The following is a 19,262-nucleotide window of genomic DNA, read 5'->3' on the forward strand; positions in this document are numbered from 1 at the left end:
ACATATAAATAACTTTTTTTGGCTGAACTATATGAGAGTAAGAGTGTGTTGCATGGTACTTCCTTCCTAAATACGTCAGCATGTATTTCTAAGAACAAGGACATTCTCCTATATATCTACAATATAATAATCACAGGCAAGAAATTTAATATTGACTCAAACTATACCACACTATTTTGTACTATATGGTCCAGATTCATTTCCCAACTGTCTTATAATATCTTTCTGTGTCCTGCACAAGTCCACCCCTTTTGTTAATCCAGAATCTAATCAAGGATTAGGTGTTAAATTCACTTGTCAAATTACTTTAGACTTCTTTAATCTAGGGCAGTCCCCCAGGTTTTTGTTTTGTTTTGGTTTTTGGTCTTTGATGACACATTCTTTTTTGAGGATTTTTGGCTAGTTGCTTTGTGGAGTGTCCCTCAGTTTGGATTTGTCTGATTGCTTCCTCCTCCTGATTGGATTCAGGTTAAAAATTTTTGGCGAGGATAATCCATATTATGATTTGTGACGTTGTGTCCTCAGTGTATCACAATGGGAGGTACATTATGTCATTCTGTCCTATTATTGGCAATGTAAAAAATTTGCTTACTTGATGGCATCCACCAGATTTCTCCACTGTTCGTAATTAATAAATAATCTCTGGGGTGATACTTTGAGGCAGTGTGAATTCCTGTTCCCAAATACTGTTTCACTCAACGGTTTTAGCATCCATTGGTGACTCGTGCTTGAATCAATTATTACTATGGTAGCTGTAAAAGAGTCACCTAGACCTTGACACTTGGTATTGCTTTTCTGGCTCTGCCCACTGGTTTCCTAACCATGGATTCAGGCTCGTCCCTTTGATGTTGCTGCTTTTGACCAGTTTGGTTAACTGTCTTCTTAACTCTTAGTACTAACTGGTCAGCACAGTCAGGTCTTTTTTAGATTTACCAGAGCATCAGTGAGCCAGGCCTACACAGAAAGCGAATACTACTTTGAGCTATATCTATTAATAATAATGATTACTACCAATAAGCTCTAGCTTCCCTGAAGGCAGAGATAACCTGCATCGTGATTCTCCTCAATTAGAGAGCTAGTCCTCATGCTGGATAGATGCACTTTTTGCCCACATGTTTGTTTGGTTTTTTTACATCTAGCTCTCAGATGGCAAACTGTACCACAAAGAGCAAAGGCAACATCTTAAGGAATGAAATATAATCTGTTTTCCATTGTCCTCAAAATGATACTATTAGACACAGACTGACTAAGGACACTGACTTTCCACTTCATGTACCAAAATGGATAATAATCCTTCAAAACTGCAAATGGGGGTGTTTTGTGCAAACTTCTTTTCAGCATGTACTGATGACTTATTAGAGAAAATTGCAGATTTTGTAGGTGGCTGGTTATAATAATCTAAGGTTAAGTTGAAGACATCAGACATCATGTCTAAAAATAAAGCAAATGTTTTTTCCTTTCTATAATCCTCAATTAGAAGCCATTTAAGGAAAGGATAATCAGCTTGAGAGGCTTGTAAATATGGATTCTACAGTTCTCATGGGCTCCCCTGCTTTACAAATTAATTTTAGTACATTTTGAAAAGTGTAAATAAATTATTTTACCCTACATCCATCCATACTGCCCTCTTGATTTTAACATCAATACAAATACTAATACTAATGAAATGAACTTCATGATGACTATTGCAATAACAAATCCTCAATAAATAGAGTTCTCCTTAGATGGTGAAATTCCCTCTTTGTCGGTTGGTAACTTCCAGTGGGAACTATTTGTGGTCAGGAGGAGAACTCTTTTGGCCATGCCTCCAAGGTAATGCAAATTGAGCCAAGTCAAAATATCGAAATGTTTCCTCAAATCATCCAAAGAAGACACCCATCCAGGGAAAGAAACTAGATTTCTCAGGTGGACCTATGTAGTTGACTAAACGAGATAATCTAATTCCCTAAAATCAAGCACAACTCAGTGACTGAAAATGACTTGGTCTTAACCAAGGAGAAAAGGAAATAGTCAGAAGCTGGATTGAAAGCCATGGGAAAGTCCTTCTCAGGGCCAGGGTGCTCTCCATCCGGGAGCAACCAGAACTTTCCTTTTTCTGTCACTCCTCTTCCTAAATAACCTCACTTATTTCTACCTCTGAATCATGACCTTACACCTCTCTCTGAACTCCAGATTCATATATCCAACTCCTTACCTACCATTTCCACTTGGAAGTCTCATTGGTATCTCAAACTGATTGTGTCCCTGCTGGGGCACTTGACTTCCTGCTTCTCCTGCACTGTTCCCTACCACCCACTCAGGGTCCAAAGACAAAGCTAGAAATCCTGAGGTCATCCTTATTTTGCCCCCATCTGATGCATCAACCCCCAAAGAAAGTCAGTCTGTTTCCAAAATATACCTATCTTTATCCACTGCCGTCTCTCCAGCCCAAGCCACCATCATCTTTGGTCTGGATTCTTGCACTTGCTGCCAACTGGAATCCCTGCTTCTTTTTTATTTATTTATTTATTTATTTTTTGCGGTATGTGGGCCTCTCACTGTTGTGGCCTCTCCCGTTGCGGAGCACAGGCTCCGGACGCACAGGCCCAGCGGCCATGGCTCACGGGCCCAGCCGCTCCGCGGCATGTGGGATCTTCCCAGACCGGGGCATGAACCCGTTTCCCCTGCATCTGCAAGCGGACTCTCAACCACTGCGCCACCAGGGAAGCCCTGGAATCCCTGCTTCTATTCCTGCCGTCCTCCCACCACCCTCCACAGAATGGCCAGAGCAAACATTGAAAAACATAAATCACACACTGTAATATGGCATCCTAAACTGGATGCTGGAACAGAAAAAGGACATTAGTGGGAAAACTGGTGAAACCTGAATCGAGTCTGTAGTTTTGAAAAATGATTCATGGTTATATAAGATGTTAACATTTAGGGGAAGCTGGGTAAAGGGTATATGAGAACTCTCTGCACCATCTTTGCAACATTAATGTAAATTTAAGACAATTCCAAACTAAAAAATTTATTTAAAAAAAAACACCCTGAATATCACATCTCTCCTTTGTTTAAAATCCTTGCATAATTTCCCACTGCGCTAAAATCCAACCTCTAGCTACGGCCTCATAGGTTTTACATGATCTGGCTTCTGTTACTTTCTCCATCTCATTTCCTACCAGTCTGCTCTCATTCCTATCGCTCTGGCTGCTGGTTTTCTGACAGTTCCTGGATTATGCCAGGCTGCATCAGGGGCTCGGGCCTTTGCCCTTCTTGTCCCTGTATTAGTGTGCTAGGGTTGCTATAACAAAATACCACAGATGGAGTGGCTTAAACAACGCAATTCTATTTTCTCAGAGTTCTGGAGGCTGGAAGTCCAAGATCAAGGTGTTGGCAGGTTTGGTTTCTTCTGAGACCTCTCTCCTCGGTCTAGTATGGCCAGCTTTCTGCTGTGTCCTCACATGGTCATCCTCATGTGGTCTTTCCTCTGTGCTTGCACGTCCCTTGTTTTGTGTATCCAAGTTTCCTCTTCTTTGAAGGATAACAGTCAGATGGGATTAGGGCCCACCATAACGTCCTCCTTTTAACTTAATCACCTCTTTAAAAGCCTTATCTTCAAACACAGTTATAGTCTCAGGTACTCCAACATGAATTCTGGGGGGACACAAACTCAGCTGACAACAGTCCCCTTGCCTGGACAACCCTTCAGAGGGTCGGCTCCTTCCCAGCCTCAGGTCTCACATGGATTTGTCACCTCTTCTGAGAGGCATTTCCTGACCACATGGCTTCAGCTGAGCTCCCCTCCATCCTATTTATTGCCTTCTTAGCACTTCCTACAACTGGAATCCTTTGTTTGCTTGCGCTTCCCCCCATTCCATGAGTAGTGGAGACCTTGTCTGTCTTCTTGCTGTATCCTCACTGCCTCTTACAATGCCTGGCACGTAGCAGGTACTCAGAATTTGTTGACAAGAAATAGTTAAATGACAATTCAGACAAAAGCAGAGTCTCATTAGAAAATCACCTGTAACGTAGTTAATCCCAAGGTAGGACCATAACTGAAGCAATACCTCATATTTGTATAGCACTTTACAGTTTATGAAGTGCTTCCAGGTAAATTAACCTGGACGAATCCTCCACACTGTGATGCAAGCATTATTTATTCTATTTTCTTGATAAAGAAGCCAAGACTCCATTGCTTAAGTCATAGAGCTGGGGCTTCAATACATATCTTTTTGTTTCACAAAGAACAACTCTGTGCTTTTTCATTATGACATAGCTGAACTAGAAACTAAATAAATTCCCCAAACTTGGGGACTTCCCTGGTAACGCAGTGGTTAAGAATCCGCCTGCCAAGGCAGGGGACACGGGTTCGAGCCCTGGTCCGGGAGGATCCCACATGCCGCGGAGCAACTAAGCCCGTGCGCCACAACTACTGAAGCCCGTGCACCTAGAGCCCGTGCTCCGCAACGAGAGAGGCCACCGCAATGAGAAGCCTGCGCACTGCAACGAAGAGGAGCCCCCACTCGCCGCAACTAGAGAAAGCCTGCGCGCAGCAACAAAGACCCAACGCAGCCAAAAATAAATAAATAAAATAAATACATTTATATAAAAAAAATCCAAAAACTTCTTCTAGGCAATTTCCAAGGACAGCTCTGTGAAGGACAGAGCCTCATGCTTCCAGGAACTAAACTGGACATTCTTTCCATCTGATCAGAGAAGTTTCACTGCTGAGGAATAATGGCTAATGAGAAGAACTACAGTGCCCTCCGGCCCCTTTATTGTGTGTGTGGGGTGGTGGTGGTTATAAATATGCTTTTTGTAAACTGTTCTGTTTCCAAGGGTATGAAGAAGTGAAGAAATCTGGAGAACCTGATTTCGTAAGTATTCACTGTTGGTTTTAAATAGCACTTAATATTTCCTTTAAATCTGTAGTTCTCAGCCTTGATGGCTCTTAGGTTCCCCTGGGGGAGCTCTACAAATCCCAGTGACTGGACCCCAATCCTAGACAAATGAAATCAGAATCCTGGGGAGTGGGACGGTGGCATCAGCGAGTCTAAAGCTTCCCACGTCACTTTAATATGCAGCCATGATTGAGAATCATTGGTCTAGATCCTCAGATGGGGTGGGGATGGCATATCCTATGCCCTCCAAAAAGAACATATCACGTTTGACTGGAGGGTAGACTCTGAAAGTCCACACACTTCTATGTGGAATCTAGAAAAATGGTACAGATGAACTTATTGACAAAGCAGAAATAGAGTCACAGATGTAGAGAACAAACTTACGGTTACCAAGGGGGGAAGGAGGAGGTGGGACAAATTGGGAGATTGGGATTGACATATATACACTACTAAGTATAAGACAGATAACTAATGAGAACCTACTGTTTAGCACAGGGAACCCTACTCAATGATCTGTGGTGACCTAAATGGGAAGGAAATCCAAAAAAGAGCAGATATGTGTATACGTATAACTGAATCACTTTGCTGTACAGCAAGAAACGAATACAACATTGTAAAGCAACTATACTCCAATAAAAATTAAAAAAAAGAATAACCATAAGAGCTTGTTAAATATGTTCACTCCCGATTACTCTGCAGATTACTTATTAATTTCAAAGGAACAATGTACCTTTGCAATGAAGAGTTCTAGAAGACACCACCTTAAATAAGTGATCAAATTTAGCATCACCAATAACAGGGCAATGGCATATGAATCTCCTGATGTGACGCGATGGGAAGTAAACAACATTACTTCTGTAGTATTCTTGCCAAAGATGTTTATTATGAATCTAATCGCGAGGAAACAATCAGACAAATCCAGATTGTAAACAAGACAACTGACCTGGACTCTTCAAAAATATCATTGTCATTAAGAAAAAAAAGCCAAAGGTACTATTCTAGAATCTAGATTAAAAGAGACTAAAAAGAAGAGATAATCAAATGAAATCCATGATTCTTGATTGAATCCTGTATCAACACAAATAGCTAGGATGTTTTGGAGATAATTTGAGAAATTTTGATATGGTCTCATATTGAATAATATTATTCCATCAATATTACATTTCTTGGATGTGATATGGTATTATTATTATGCAAGAGAACGAGAGAACGCTTTTGCTCATAGGAGATACATGCTGAAGTATTTAGGTGCAAAGTGGCATGATACCTGCAATTTAATTTCAAATGTTGTAACTAAATGCATACGTTTTTACCAAAAAAAAAAAAAAAAAAGTCCACACACTTCCAATTGGAGAATTCTGTGTTCCTAGAGGGATAGTGTCAGAAGCACTGCCCTAGACCAGTCTGCACCCTGGACCAATTAAATCAGAATCCCAGGGTGGGTGGAACCCAAGCAGGAGCCATTGTTAAAGCTTCTCAGATGAGTCCAACGTGCAGCCAAGGCTGAGAAGCACTGCTTTTAAGTGGTACCTGCTTTGTTTGGAAGAGGAAGTGGACGCAAGGCTGCCCCCCATTAACCACAAAGAACGACAGTAACCTGGCAGCAGCCGACACTCGAATGATAAGCACTGACTCTCCCAGATCTAGATTTATGGCCTTGGACAAACAACAGAGCCTTACTTTGGCATGGTGCCATCCTCCTCAGCACTAATTAAGGCCTAAATAATTCTCATCAGTATGTGCATAAAACAAATGGACCTCAATTTGAGACAACTTCCCCACTGTGTCCTGGTTAAGGTAATCACAGTTTACAGGTTTTCTCAATCATAAATATACTAGTTTTATTTTAACGAGGAGGAGAAGATATTTAAATCTAGATATCCCAATTTTTATATTTTTACACTCGATATTGGGTCATGTAAAAAGATGACTTAGGTGGTAATTGATAATAGGATAACAGCATGTACTCTATTCAATCAGTAATCAATATGATTATCACTAGCGTCTTTCAATTTAATTACTGCTTCTTATCGTCACCCATTTCATTAAAGTTTTGGCAGGTAGGGAAGGAAACAGGGTGCAGATAGCAGTATGAAGGATGGTAGCTGAATGATAAGACTATATACCCAGAAAATGCAAAGAAATGGACTGAGTTTATTAAATAATTTGGCAAAGCAGTGAGACAAGAGAAACATCCACCACTGCACTGCTTTCTTTAGCAATTCTGCCTCCCATCAGAAACCCCATACTCATCCCTGGACAGAAAAAGAACATGCCAGCACACACCATCTGCTTAAGGTTCCAGTTTTGAACCCCTGGACAAAGCTATCTTTTAATGAAGTATTATTACATAAATATATATTTCTCAAGTTCTGATTTGGAAACATTAACAAGTGTGAATGAAAACCAATGGAGTCTTCCTTTTCTGCCTCCAGGGACCAAGCTTGAACCAGCTGGGTAACCAACAGCTGCTGCTGAATATGGAAATTAGAGGAAGAGGAATTGGCAAAGAAGAAGTCTAATCAAGCTGGGGCTGGCCTGTCTGGTCCAATAGCTCAGAAGCAAGACCTGGGGATTTATGGATCAGAGCCAGGCAGAGAGGCTGGGCAAAAACATTTAGGGCCTCTTCAGTGAACTCGGACTTGGGCAAGTTGGGTGCCATGACAGAGAGATAAGGAGCTGGCCCCCCGGGCAGTCTCAGAGCCAGCAAGTTGTGGAGGAGGAGACAACACAGGGTACAATAGCTGGCATTTCTCCCAGAGGAAGCAAATTGTGTTGACATGGACTGCCCACAAGTGCCCTGGGGTTCAGTGCTTCTCTTGCAGGCCAGCCTAAGTCTCAGAGAGAACTGGCCTTTGGCGTGCGTAGAGGGTGCTGACTCTAAGCATGGATCCTGACTTTAGGGTGACTAACCTGGTATTTTAAATTCCTAAGAGAGTAGTGACAAAGCTAAATTCCTAGGAGAGTAGTGAAAAGACCTTAGCACTTGCCAAAAAAAGGGATACAAGACAGTAAATGATAACCATGTGATTTTTTTTTTTTAGATTAGACCTGAGCTGAGGATAAACCAGAAGATTACACTGGTCCTATCAACCTATAAGGATCAAGGTGAGGCCGCACATCCATTCCATACCTTTACAAATGGAGCGGGTTTTAACTATTCATGAAGACAGGACAGAGCGAGAGAGAAAAAGAGAAAGCAAGGCAATTTGTCTAGAAAGATTAGAAGATGTTTTAACCCCCTTTGCCTCCCCCACACCCCATATTTTTTAGATTGTGCCAGGAAAAGCAATTCAGGCACGACTGATCTCTATCACCCTTTTCCTGATGGTCTACAGCTACATCAAAATGGTCAAGCTCACTTCAAGATCCAATGACTGTCAACTGTTCAAAGAAGTACATTTAAGTAGGGAATGCAGCGCAGCCATTAAAAATTACTGGGAAGGATACTTCATGACATGGTAAAAACAGGATGTTGTATGAGTCAATTTTAGGGAAATTGGTTGAAAAGTAAATTCATTAGTACTTTGCAGGATGAACCAAAATGCTAACAGCAGTTATCTCTGAAGTATGGGATTACTACTGGTTTTGCTTTTTTTGTGTGTGTTTTCTAAGTTTTAAGAACCATGTTAATTTTCCAAGCAGAAAAAAAGGGTTCAAGGTACACCGTGCAACACTATTTTAGACAATGAGGCTTTGACGCAGTTGGCCAGCAAAGTACCTCTGATTTCAGGCTGCTGACAAGGACACGGGACTAAACACCTCCATTAGGTCACCCACCACCAGGGGACGCTAACCATTGAGGATCCTGAACTTACTTGGGGAAGAGTACCCTTGCAGGTTGCATTTTTCTCTCCTCTGAAAAGTTTCAGGAACTCTGGAGAAGGCATTCAGCTGGGATGGATCTATCAAGGGGTCAAATTTGGAGACGTGGTGCATGCCGTTCTGATCTGAGTCTCTCTGACCAGGGGTTAGCAAACTTTTTTTCTGTAAAGGGCCATGTAGTAAATATTCTAGGCTTTGCAGACAACATGAGCTCTGTTGTAAGTACTCATTCTGCTGGTGTAGCATGGAAGCAGCTTAGATATCCACAGATGAATGAATGTAGCTGTGTTCCAAAATAACTTTATTTACAAATAGTTTGTCGAGCCCTGATAATCTTCAGGTTTCCTAACTTAGTTCAAGAAGCTGAAGTGACCGGGCACAAGCCACGGCAGTCCCTGTAGATAGATGGGTCATTATGGAATGTCAACTCCTCAAGCGCTTTCCATTCCAAGGGTTGACTAGTGGTGACTCTTCACACTGAAGGAAGGGACGCTCACTAACGCGCTTATATTTTTAGTCATTTAATATGTTGGTTCCCCTCCAAACTAAACCGCGAGTCCCTGGAGTTTGAGAAACAGGTCTGAATTTTTAACACCATCCATGCAGCTCACACAGTGACATCTAAATAGAAAGTGCTGGATGTGCTCTTGTTGAATACTGAGTGAATGAACCAGTGTTCTCCCTCACCATGCTGGTGTGAAATGTAGTTCTTGGGTGACTCCTCTTGGGAACCACTCAAGCTCTGTCCAGGCAGACTCCACCTTGAATGGGACACCCTGAGTTCTGCACAAACACACCCATACCTTCCAGAAGAATTTGTTCTTGTCAAGGGCAGGAAATTTCTAGGGGATGTTTCTAGAAGATGTCAACATGAAGAAACAGAGTCAGCCTGGCCAAAGCTGTCCCTTCTAGAGAGTTTCTTAGTTTATCTCAGTGACTGTTTTCACATAAAAAGGTTTTCAAATTGACAACGTTTATGACCTTAGATGGTTCTTCCGGGCACTTAGGTATCTCCATGACCTCCTGCATTTTTTTTGTGTGTGTGATACGCGGGCCTCTCACCGTTGTGGTCTCTCCCGTTGCAGAGCACAGGCTCCAGACGCACAGGCCCAGCGACCGTGGCCCACGGGCCCAGCCGCTCTGTGGCATGTGGGATCCTCCCGGACCGGGGCACAAACCCGCGTCCCCCGCATTGGCAGGCGGACTCTCAACCACTGCGCCACCAGGGAAGCCCCCTGCATCTTGTTTTGCATCTCCTTGACTCAATGACGGCACCAAAGGGGTCACCTTGTCAGAACTCTCTTACTCATTTTGACACAGCCTCAATTTTCATCTTTCTCCACAAATGCAAAATATGAAAATGAAGTAGAAATTAATAAGTGAAGCCCTGCAGCTTCTAGATACAGGTTCTTCCCTCAATGTGTCCTGATGGAACCCACAACCCAATGTCAGGGTGAGGTTCTTGTAGGTCAAACCATCCACTCCCAAGGGGATGGGGATTTAGAAATATATCGCCCCGACAGAAAGAGGTGGGGCAAAAGCCAGGTCAGAAGTGAATTTTAAGCAATACTAATAAACAAAGTTCTTGGCTAAAATTTAGCGAGAGTCAGAATGCCTCACGAGGTAAATATCTGCTAGAGGGTTACGCTGATTTTTAAGGTGGGATTTGTGTGCATGTGTGTGTGAACATACGCACAGCCCAGAAAATATGTGTATACGTGTATGTGTACACACATACACCTGATTGCATTCATTCTTCTAAGCAAATGTCACTGAGAAGATTTGTGTTCAATCCAATGATCTAGAGTTCCAAGGTCCCCATCAACCTTCTTGATCCCCAGTGACAATCACTCCGGATGACAGAGATTTCTGCACAGAGGCCATGGAAAGTACAGAATGATGAGAAGAAAAGCCAGAGCTTCTCTGAGGTCCCAGGCACAGATCGTGCTGCTGGCCCTGGCCACACAGGAGCTGTGAGGGGCTCTCAGAGTCCGTGAGGGGACAGCACGGTATGGATTGGGGCGGGGCATGGGGTGGGGTGGCAAGGGGGCTACTCACGCTGTTGTTGCTTCCTTTGTTGTCCTCATACTTGGTTTCTATATGAATGGAGAATTTTGGCAGAAAGGAACACTATGGAAAAAAAGAAAAGTTTCATCAACATACCGTTTTTAATCTCTTCACATCTTCAGTTTAGCCTCTGGCTGCTCTCCTGACCGTTTGGTTGTGAGCACTGTCCACGATCAGAAATGTTAAGATACTAGGTCCATGTCCGTATGCAAGGAAAGCCACCTTTTTGGCAACGTGAACACGATTTCATCCAGGAGTCAGGCCAGAGGGAATAACTAAGCAATCAGGCAAGTCGCCGAAGAGGATATTTCCAAAAAGAATATGCTTTATGAGTCCGACCACAGGCTTTAGAAGAGCAACCCCCTGGAACAGAGACAATTCCAGTTCCAGGGTGCTTCACTTCAGGGAGTAGCTGCCACTGCTGGATGCCTGGGAACCAGCCTTAACCATGATGTACATATTCATATAAAGCTAGAGGCGGTAGCGTAGAGCTTTAAGATTATAAGTTACTTAGGCCTACCCAGATGACCCAGGATAATCTTTCCAAGGTAAAGTCAGTTAATTAGCAACCTTCATTCCATGTGCAATCTTAATTCAGGTTCCAGCAATTTGAACATATACATCTTTAGGGAGCCATTATTCTGCCTAACACAGGGTGGAATGTGTGTGTGTTTGTTTTCTGTCTTTTTACTCTTGAATAAAATATCTAGAATTTGGTGTAAAAAAATAAAGATTATCAATTACTGAAGTCAGACAGACATGGTTTTAGTTTTGGATTTATCACTTGATAGCCATGTGACTTTGGACAAGTCACTGAACTTGTCTGAACCCCAGCAATATTGAAACAGGTAAAATAATGATTACTTAACAGTGACATTGTGAGGGTTAAATAAAATCATGTGCATAAAACGTAACAGTGCTGGGCATCAAGCCAACTTTGCACAGAGGGCAGCAAATCAGTATGAGGCTGCAGCTGAACTTGACGTAAAAGGCGGCCTCTCTTTTTGTCAGCACAGGGGACAAAAACCCCAAATGCACACCATCCTGGCATCCCCATCTCCTTGAGCCCATTCTATGTATTCAGTAGACTATAAGGGTTAGCGTAGCTTGAGAAGAGGATTTTGATGGATGTCGATGTAGCCTTCCTCCTGCTGGCACTGAGCAGAGCATTCACCTTCTCTACCACCAGAGATGGGATTGAAGACTACTGGCTAAAACGACCTAGCAACTCCACTGGGAGCTGCTGGTGTTGGAGGAGTGAGGCTTGGGCCAATACGCTCACAGTCCAAGAAGTTGGCTCCTTTATTTATTTATCCAACATACATAGAGCACATATTCTATACCTGGCACTGGTCTAAGAGCTTCCAAGTTCTAATTCCTTTATTCCTTGTCACCATCCTATGAAGTAGGAACTATTATCATCAGCCCTGTGTTAAAGATGAGGAAACGGAGGCACAGAGAGGTTAAGTAAATGGCCCATGATCACATAGGTAGTGAGTAGTAGAGCTGGGATTGAAAGTCTGGTGGCCTGGTCCCCGAGTCCATGCACTTGATGACTACCCCACTGGTTCTCAGCATGGGATCTCTGAACCTGTAGCAGCAGCACCCTGGAACTTCTCAGAAAGGCAAATTCTTGGGGCCAACGTCAGACCCAGTGAATCAGAAACTCTGGGGATGGAGCCCAGGCATCTGTGTTTAACAAGCCCTCCAGGGATGCTGATGCAGGCTTAAGTTGGAAAACCACCTCACTATACCACAAACGGGAAGGAAAGAGAGAGAATGCATTATCTAAAACCCCGAGGTCCACAACATGCACCCTCGCCCCACACGGTCACCCCATCGTGACCGTGATCCCCTTTCAGCCCAGCTGAGACCCCCCCCAATGGCATCTGTGAAAGAAGGCAGAGGCCTTCGATGTGCCACTGATAATTCTTCTGACATCACATGCCTGTGTGCATTCGGTGTTCATCTGTCTTAATCTGAGTGAAACAAGCAAGCTGAACGTGACTAAGGAAACATGGAAACAATCAATCCCAGTAATTGCCTTTATGGAGAATGAAGCCCTGCGATCATTCATTAACACTTTCTTTGCTGTCTCCTCTCAAACCTCTCACTGCACAACTGCTGCCCTCACACCCAGACCCAGGGAGTTCTCCAAGGAGGGGCCTCCCATAGTGAATCGAGATGGAGTGGCTCAGAGCCCCACGGCAGAGCTCTCAATCAACACGTGAACTTGAGGACACACACCTGCAGAGACCCTTTTAAAAATAACAAGCTTCAGGTGAACCGATTTGTCCTTTTTAACCCATAATTCATGAGGCTAAATCCAACGTGTGCACAGTACAAGGTGGCGAGAGAACAGAGCTGTCCAGGGTGGGGAGGTGGGTCTGGGTGCGTCAGAGTGGAACCCCGCAAGGAGTTTTTATCGGTTGAATCTCTAAACCACTTCACTAAGGTCAAACAAATGAATTTTAGCCTTTGGGTATTAAACCCAAATACAAAATGCAAAACTCTTATGCAAGTTAACAGATGTTGTTATTTTTGAGTCAAGGACTTAGGTTATTTTCATGTCAGAATGGCAACCCTGCCAGAGGCTAGAAGTGCACCTGGTTTCCGCAAGGCAGTGGGCAGACCGGGGTCAGCCAGGCCAGCTCCAGGCTGGTCAGTGCTGTCTCCTTCAGCAGTGGTTTGGGACTGATGATCCCCTCGGGATAGCTGATGGCTGGTCCTCGGAGCCTTGGAGTGTGTACTGTCTCATGGTAAAATCAGAAGTATCTCTGGCTCGGGGCATTTTTAGTGCTATCACTAAAATCTTTCTGGCCAGAATCTTTTTATCCACCTTGAGATAAACTCCTGCTTACCCCCAAGCAGGTTAGCGTCCCTAAAAATCCAGCCCTCTAATCCTAGTCGAGTCTGAACTGTTAAGCAAGGCTTTTTTCCTTTCTCCCTGGCTGGCTCCCTACTGCATCTCACCACCGAGGTTATCTTAAACCCTCTTCCCTTCTCAAGACCCCGCACCTGGTTTCACTCTTCCTCCCTCGCAGTTGATAATTTTGATTCATAGTTTAATGAAGACACAGACCACGTGACAGAAACACCTACAACTTCCTTCTCTTCCATTGTCGCAAATCTTCTGCTTATTCCTTTATTTTTTTAAAAATTTATTTATTTAATTTATTTTATTTTTGGCTGTGTTGGGTCTTTGTTGCTGCACGCGGGCTTTCTCTAGTTGTGGCGAACGGGTGCTACTCCGTTGCGGTGCATGAGCTTCTCAGTGTGGTGGCTTCTCTTGTTGCGGAGCATAGGCTCTACGCACGCGGGCTCAGTAGTTGTGACTTGCGGGCTCTAGAGTGCAAGCTCATTAGTTGTGGTGCACGGGCTTAGTTGCTCCGTGGCATGTGGGATCTTCCCGGACCAGGGCTCGAACCCATGTCCCCTGCACTGGCAGGCGGATTCTTAACCACTGCGCCACCAGTGAAGTCCTGCTTATTCCTTTATGATGCTTCTTATTCTTCATGAATCAGAGAAAGATGCTGCCCTCTTTATCCCAATGGAAAAATAATATAATGATCAGAACTGAGACATAGGAGTCATCAGACCTGAGATGTATCAACTTGGGCAAATTATTTTCCCATCCCCAGCCTGTTTCCTCATTTACAGAATGGGGACTATCCTTCCCTACTCTGTAGGCATGCTTAGAAGATAAATGAGATCATTCAGGTAAACCCAGCACAGTGCCTGGCACAGAACAGGTGCAGGGTTAAAAATATATGTAAGTCTCTTCTCCGGAAACTTGTTTCATTGATTATTTGCATCTTCTCCCTGCTTCCTTTCTACCGTCTAAAAATAAAATGAAAAGTATCACATTCTTTCTTTCTTCCTTCCTTCCTTCCTTCTCTCCTCCCTCCCTCCCTCCCTCTCTCTTTCTTTGGCTATGCCGGGTCTTAGTTGCTGTGTGTGGGATCTTTTAGTTGCGGCATGTGGGAATCTTTAGTTGCAGTGTGTGGGATCTTTTTAGTTGCGGCACGCATGACCTAGTTCCCTGACCAGGGATCAAACCCGGAGCCCCTGCATTGGGAGCGTGGAGTCTTAACCACTGGACCACCAGGGAAGTCCCCAAAGTGTCATATTCTTAAAAAAAAAACAAGCATCAAGTTCCCTCAGTTATGTTTCTTCCTCAATCTACAAACAATCCCATTCCTCCTCGTCTTCACAATCAAACTCTATTAAAAGAACAGTCGATGCTTGCTGGCTCTACTTTTTCATCTCCTACCATTTTTTTCTCAACCAGTGCAATATGATATGGAAATGACTGATGATCAAAGAATTTCCAAAGCAGCAATTGATTCTGCATCCACGCCCTGTAGGGCTCTCTACACTGTTCTGTGTGACGAAGCAATTCCTCCTACGACAGCAGCTCCTTCCCAGCCTTCTCTTCCCTCCTCCATTCCTCCAATGAAGGTGGTCCCTTAGGTTCTGCCCTCCACCCTATTTTCTTGCACCAGGTGATCTCATCTGCTCCTGACTTTTCCATGACCCTTTTTTATGAATCCTCCCAAATTGACATCTTTCACCCCAACTGCCCTTGTCACAGGTCCAGTTGCCCACTGCCTGTCCCCAACAAGGGTCCTCTAGGCCCACCAAACTTGAATGGTCCATACCAAACTCGAATGTTCTTCTGCACTGCACGAGTTTCCCAGGGCTGTCAAATTACCACGAATGTGGCTTAAAACAACAGAAATGTAACCTCTCACAGTCCTGGAGGCCGTAAGTCTGAAATCAAGGTGTTGGCAATGTCGTGCTCCCTCTGAAGGCTCTAGGGAAGCATCCTTCCTTGCCTCTTCCAGCTTCTGGTGGTCCCAGGTGCTCCTTGGTCTGTGGCTCAACTCCAATCTCTGCCTCTATCTCCAATCACCTTCTTCCCTCTGTGTGTCTCTGTGTCCTCTTCTTGTAAGACATAAGTTATTGGATTTAGCCCACCTTAAATCCAGTGTGATTTCATCTCTCATCTCAAGGTCCTTAAGTAATTACACCTGCAAAGACCCTACTTCCAAATAAGGTCACACTTGAGGTTCCAGTGGACAGGAATATTTAGGGAGACATTATTCCATCCACTACACTCACTCATCACATCCAGTGAACCCCCAAGTTCTGCTGACTCAGTTTCTCTCCTTAAGGGGAAGATCTGGAGTCTTCTGTATCTGACCCAAATCTTCTTTCCGGCTTTGCCCTGTATTCATCCCATGGCCAGTCACAGAAGACCGCTTTCCATTCCCTGGAACACTTCTGGCTACCATGCTTTTATGCCTACAGTTCCCCCAGCCTGACATTTCCTTCCTAAATTATACCCATCAGCCATCTCAAACCACTTCAGAATGATTATCCCTTGTATGCACGTAGCATTCTGTTTGTTCCTTTGTCACAGCACTATCTCCTTTTCCATCATCACAATGAGTTGTCTGTGTGTCTGGCTCCCCAACGAGATGATAAGCTCCAATACTATTCCAACACCAGGATCCCTCCCCTACTCCCCACTGCCATTAGGAATGGCTTAAGTCACTTTCCCTCCAGTTATTCAGGCATCAGAGCATCTACTTTAATTTCAATTTGCTCAAATCTGCTTTCTGTGACAAAGGGCTTTGCTCCAGCTGGGAAGATACCATCTAACCTAGTCATTCTCAAATATCCAGTGGGTGGAGAAGGGAGCACCCCATCTTCCAACCCTGGACTTTCTCAAAATGTATGCCAGCCCCTAAAGATTCTGACACATTTCCTAGGGTGAGGGGGATTCCATATCACTGAGGGAACTGTCAGAGTGTAGGAGCAGAAAAAAAGTTGGGAATCCTGACACAACCAAACTGTTACATGATGCAAGAAGAGAGACATCAGGAGTGTCACCAACTGGCTAAAACTGGAAGATGTCCAAGGGATTCAGAGGACTCTTATGCTCTCCATGTCATTTGGGAACACTGAAGGCTTAAAGTTCCATTTGGCCCATAGCAACGTGGAGGAAAGGCTAAAATACCCAAGGTAGGGACCTCCCTGGTGGCTCAGTGGTTAAGAATCCGCCAGCCAATGCAGGGGTCACAGGTTTGATCCCTGGTCTGGGAAGATCCCACATGCCACAGAGCAACTAAGCCTGTGCGCCACAACTACTGAGCCTGCGCTCTAGAGGTCGAGAGCCACAACCACTGAGCCCGTGTGTCACAACTACTGAAGCCCACGTGCCTAGAGCCCGTGCTCTGCAACAAGAGAAGCCACCGCAATGAGAAGGCTGCACACCGCAACGAAGAGTAGCCCGTGCTCGCCGCAACTAGAGAAAGCCCGTGCAGCAACAAAGACCCAATGCAGCCAAAAATAAATAAATAAATTTAAAATACCCAAGGTAGACAGAATTCTAAGATGGTCTCCAAGATTCCCAGCCCCTGGTATAATCTTGCACACTTTGTATAATCCCTCCCCTTAAGTGTAGACAAGACCTGTGAATATGATGGGATAGTTGCTCTTCTGATTAGATTACAAAGGTGATCAGATTATGTTACATTATATAAGACTTCCTTTTAGAAGAAGCAGGTTGATTTTGAGGAAGTAAGCGGCCATATCCTGAGAGGGCCACGTGGCTAGAACCTGAGGGAGGCCTCTAGGAGCAAAGAGAGACCCCTGGAGGCCAGCGAACTAGAAAACCAGACTTCAGCCCTACAACCGCAAGGAACAGAATCCTGCCAACAACCAGAGAGCCTGGAAGAGGACCCTGAGCCTCAGATGAGATTGGAACTGTGGCTGAGACCTTGATTTCAACCTGACTGAGACTCTGAACCAAGGACCCAGCTAACCTGAGCCCCAGTGAAAACTCTGAGAAAATGAATGTGTGATGTTTTAAGTAACTAAGTTTGTGGGAAATTTATTATATAGCAATAGAAAACCAATATAATACCAAACCTCAAGAATCCAACCATTGCTTCCCTGCCAAATCACCCATTTGGTTCTCATGTGAGTAAAGTATCACTGACTTTGAGGTTTGGACGTATATAGGGAAATGGGACGGGAAATCTGTACTCTTTCTTATTTGTTTCACCTGTGATGTCATCCACTTTGTCAATGGCCACTACTTATTGCCCAGGGCAATATTTACTAGGAACTGATGCCACAAAACTTGCCATTGACTGGTGTCCAGATGCAGCAGCGTGCACCTAGCCCACAGGGAGCGAGTAGTGCTGTTCAGGAGAAAGAATGCAGGTTTTGGAATGAGACAGCCTTTAATTCAAACGCCAACTTCTTTTCACACAAACTGAGACTTTGGGCAAATTCCTTAATCACCCTGAGCTTCAGTTTTCTCATCTGTAAAATGGATACAATACCAACCTCACAGCTGTGGGGTGAGATAACAAATGTCCAAGGCCAGGCGGTATCTGGCTGAACAGACACTAGAGAAATGTTGGCCCACCCCGTTGTACCCCTCCCCATGAAATCCCACAGACTATATGGAGAGTAAATAGAGCTGGTATGTCTGTAGGGGGACCCTTCCACTGTGTATGTGCAAGGATGTCCTGGGAGGTTGTGGGTTTGCTGAAGTGGTGGCAACACAACACCTGACCGGTCCTTCCAATGACATGGATGGTGGCCAAGCCACAGAGCAGGCTTGGGTTCCTCCAGCCTTGCTGTGACCCCTGACCTGCTGTGTTTTGAGGACGTGTCATCACATCTTCCAGGTCCATCCTCTTACTGTCCTCCTTTACCTAAAGGCCTAGCAGCTCCTCTTTCTGCACAGGGGCCCTCTCCCCTCACCTCTTCTCAGATTTCCTTGATCCCCTGCCAACTACACGTAGGGAAACAAGAATACTACCAGAATCTCAGTGAACTTTCTTCTTTCCTAGATCTAAAGGTTTTGTGCCTGTTGGTTCACTCAGCCTTATTTTAAAAACCGAGGCTCAGAAAAGTTAAGAAATAGCATCAAAAAACAACATTTGGGAACCCCAGGGGGTCCCATGAGATGAGCCTGCTTACAGGCAGAGGGTTGGGCCAGTGACTCCAGAGCAGTGAAATGAAGCAGGGAGAGGGGCCATGAAACGCCCTCATCCCCCGGAGCCTGGGGGACGTCATGAGTCATTTCGGCCCCTCCCTGCCCTCCTTCCTCCCCTGGGCCCATTCAAGATCTGGAACCTTCTCTCTCATGAAAAATCTTTTTCTCTCTCTTGTTAACTAGAAAAGCAGCTTGGCCAGGAGAATCATAACAAATATTCACTTTATTAGACCCAGGGTTTATTTTGTCCCTAATCCTCTAAAAATAACACTGGTGTCATGGAGAAATCAGATAAAAAAGGCAAAAGATCTCCTATCATCTCCTCTTTGGTTTTCTAGCTTAGATCCTCCCAAGCCAGAAGAGTCTCACTAGTACTGCTTTCATCTGATCCCTACCAGGACCAACTTCCTTTGTAGCCAGTATCTGAGCATCTTTAATTTGCCTTTCAAACACAATGTTATCCACTG

The 19,262-nt window shown here is 44.3% G+C and overlaps 1 protein-coding gene across 1 annotated transcript in view; it reads right to left on the reverse strand.

Annotated features, from left to right (window-relative positions):
- Nucleotides 1-19,262, reverse strand: part of PITPNC1 (phosphatidylinositol transfer protein cytoplasmic 1) — a 265,101-nt gene that overhangs the window by 77,771 nt on the left and 168,068 nt on the right. The window contains exon 5 of the mRNA XM_060081471.1: nt 10,767-10,838. Coding sequence (XP_059937454.1) covers nt 10,767-10,838 — 72 coding nt within the window. The remainder of the gene's footprint in view (nt 1-10,766; nt 10,839-19,262) is intronic.

The sequence above is a fragment of the Mesoplodon densirostris genome, chromosome 18 (assembly GCF_025265405.1).
Source record: "Mesoplodon densirostris isolate mMesDen1 chromosome 18, mMesDen1 primary haplotype, whole genome shotgun sequence".
Classification (NCBI taxonomy): Eukaryota; Metazoa; Chordata; class Mammalia; order Artiodactyla; family Ziphiidae; genus Mesoplodon; species Mesoplodon densirostris.